Source organism: Sinocyclocheilus rhinocerous, unplaced genomic scaffold (assembly GCF_001515625.1).
Source record: "Sinocyclocheilus rhinocerous isolate Xijiao unplaced genomic scaffold, SAMN03320098_v1.1 scaffold1145, whole genome shotgun sequence".
Lineage (NCBI taxonomy): Eukaryota > Metazoa > Chordata > Actinopteri > Cypriniformes > Cyprinidae > Sinocyclocheilus > Sinocyclocheilus rhinocerous.
Genome location: NW_015658513.1, coordinates 61,939 through 62,385, shown reverse-complemented (window position 1 = coordinate 62,385; position 447 = coordinate 61,939). Strand labels below are relative to the sequence as shown.

General features: G+C 39.4%; 1 protein-coding gene across 1 annotated transcript in view; it reads left to right on the top strand.

The window, feature by feature from the left end:
- Positions 1 to 447, top strand: part of LOC107722344 (synapsin-3-like) — a 53,200-nt gene that overhangs the window by 7,274 nt on the left and 45,479 nt on the right. The window contains 1 exon segment of the mRNA XM_016530669.1: positions 397 to 447. Coding sequence (XP_016386155.1) covers positions 397 to 447 — 51 coding nt within the window.

Here is a 447-nt window from a genome sequence, read left to right as displayed (position 1 = left end):
AATATAATTCAATCAATCATTTATGAAGAATAAAATTATATGAATTTATCATAATCAATAATAGTACTATAACTAATACTAACTCTAAAAGGGTTAACTCTAATGCTCCAGTGTTTTCTTCAGGGTCAAAGTCACGGATGATAATGAGTCTGTGCTAATCTACATGCAAATGAGTGTGTGCTTGTTCTGTGAGCTGATGCATGTGAAAATGAAACATGAATGTGCGAGTGAGAATAACACACTCGTGTACTGCTCCTGCTACATGCAGTATTCTCTCAGTATTCTCTCAGTGTGTGTGAATATGGCAGGAAGAGTAAGAGTAGTGCTCTAGAACGCTGTAGATGATCCAGACCTGTCTGCTGTTTGATGTGACGAGGTTCCTGTGCTGTTTTTCAGGGTGAAGTACTTCAGAGGACGGAAGCTGAACGGCGAGTATGAGATCCGCGT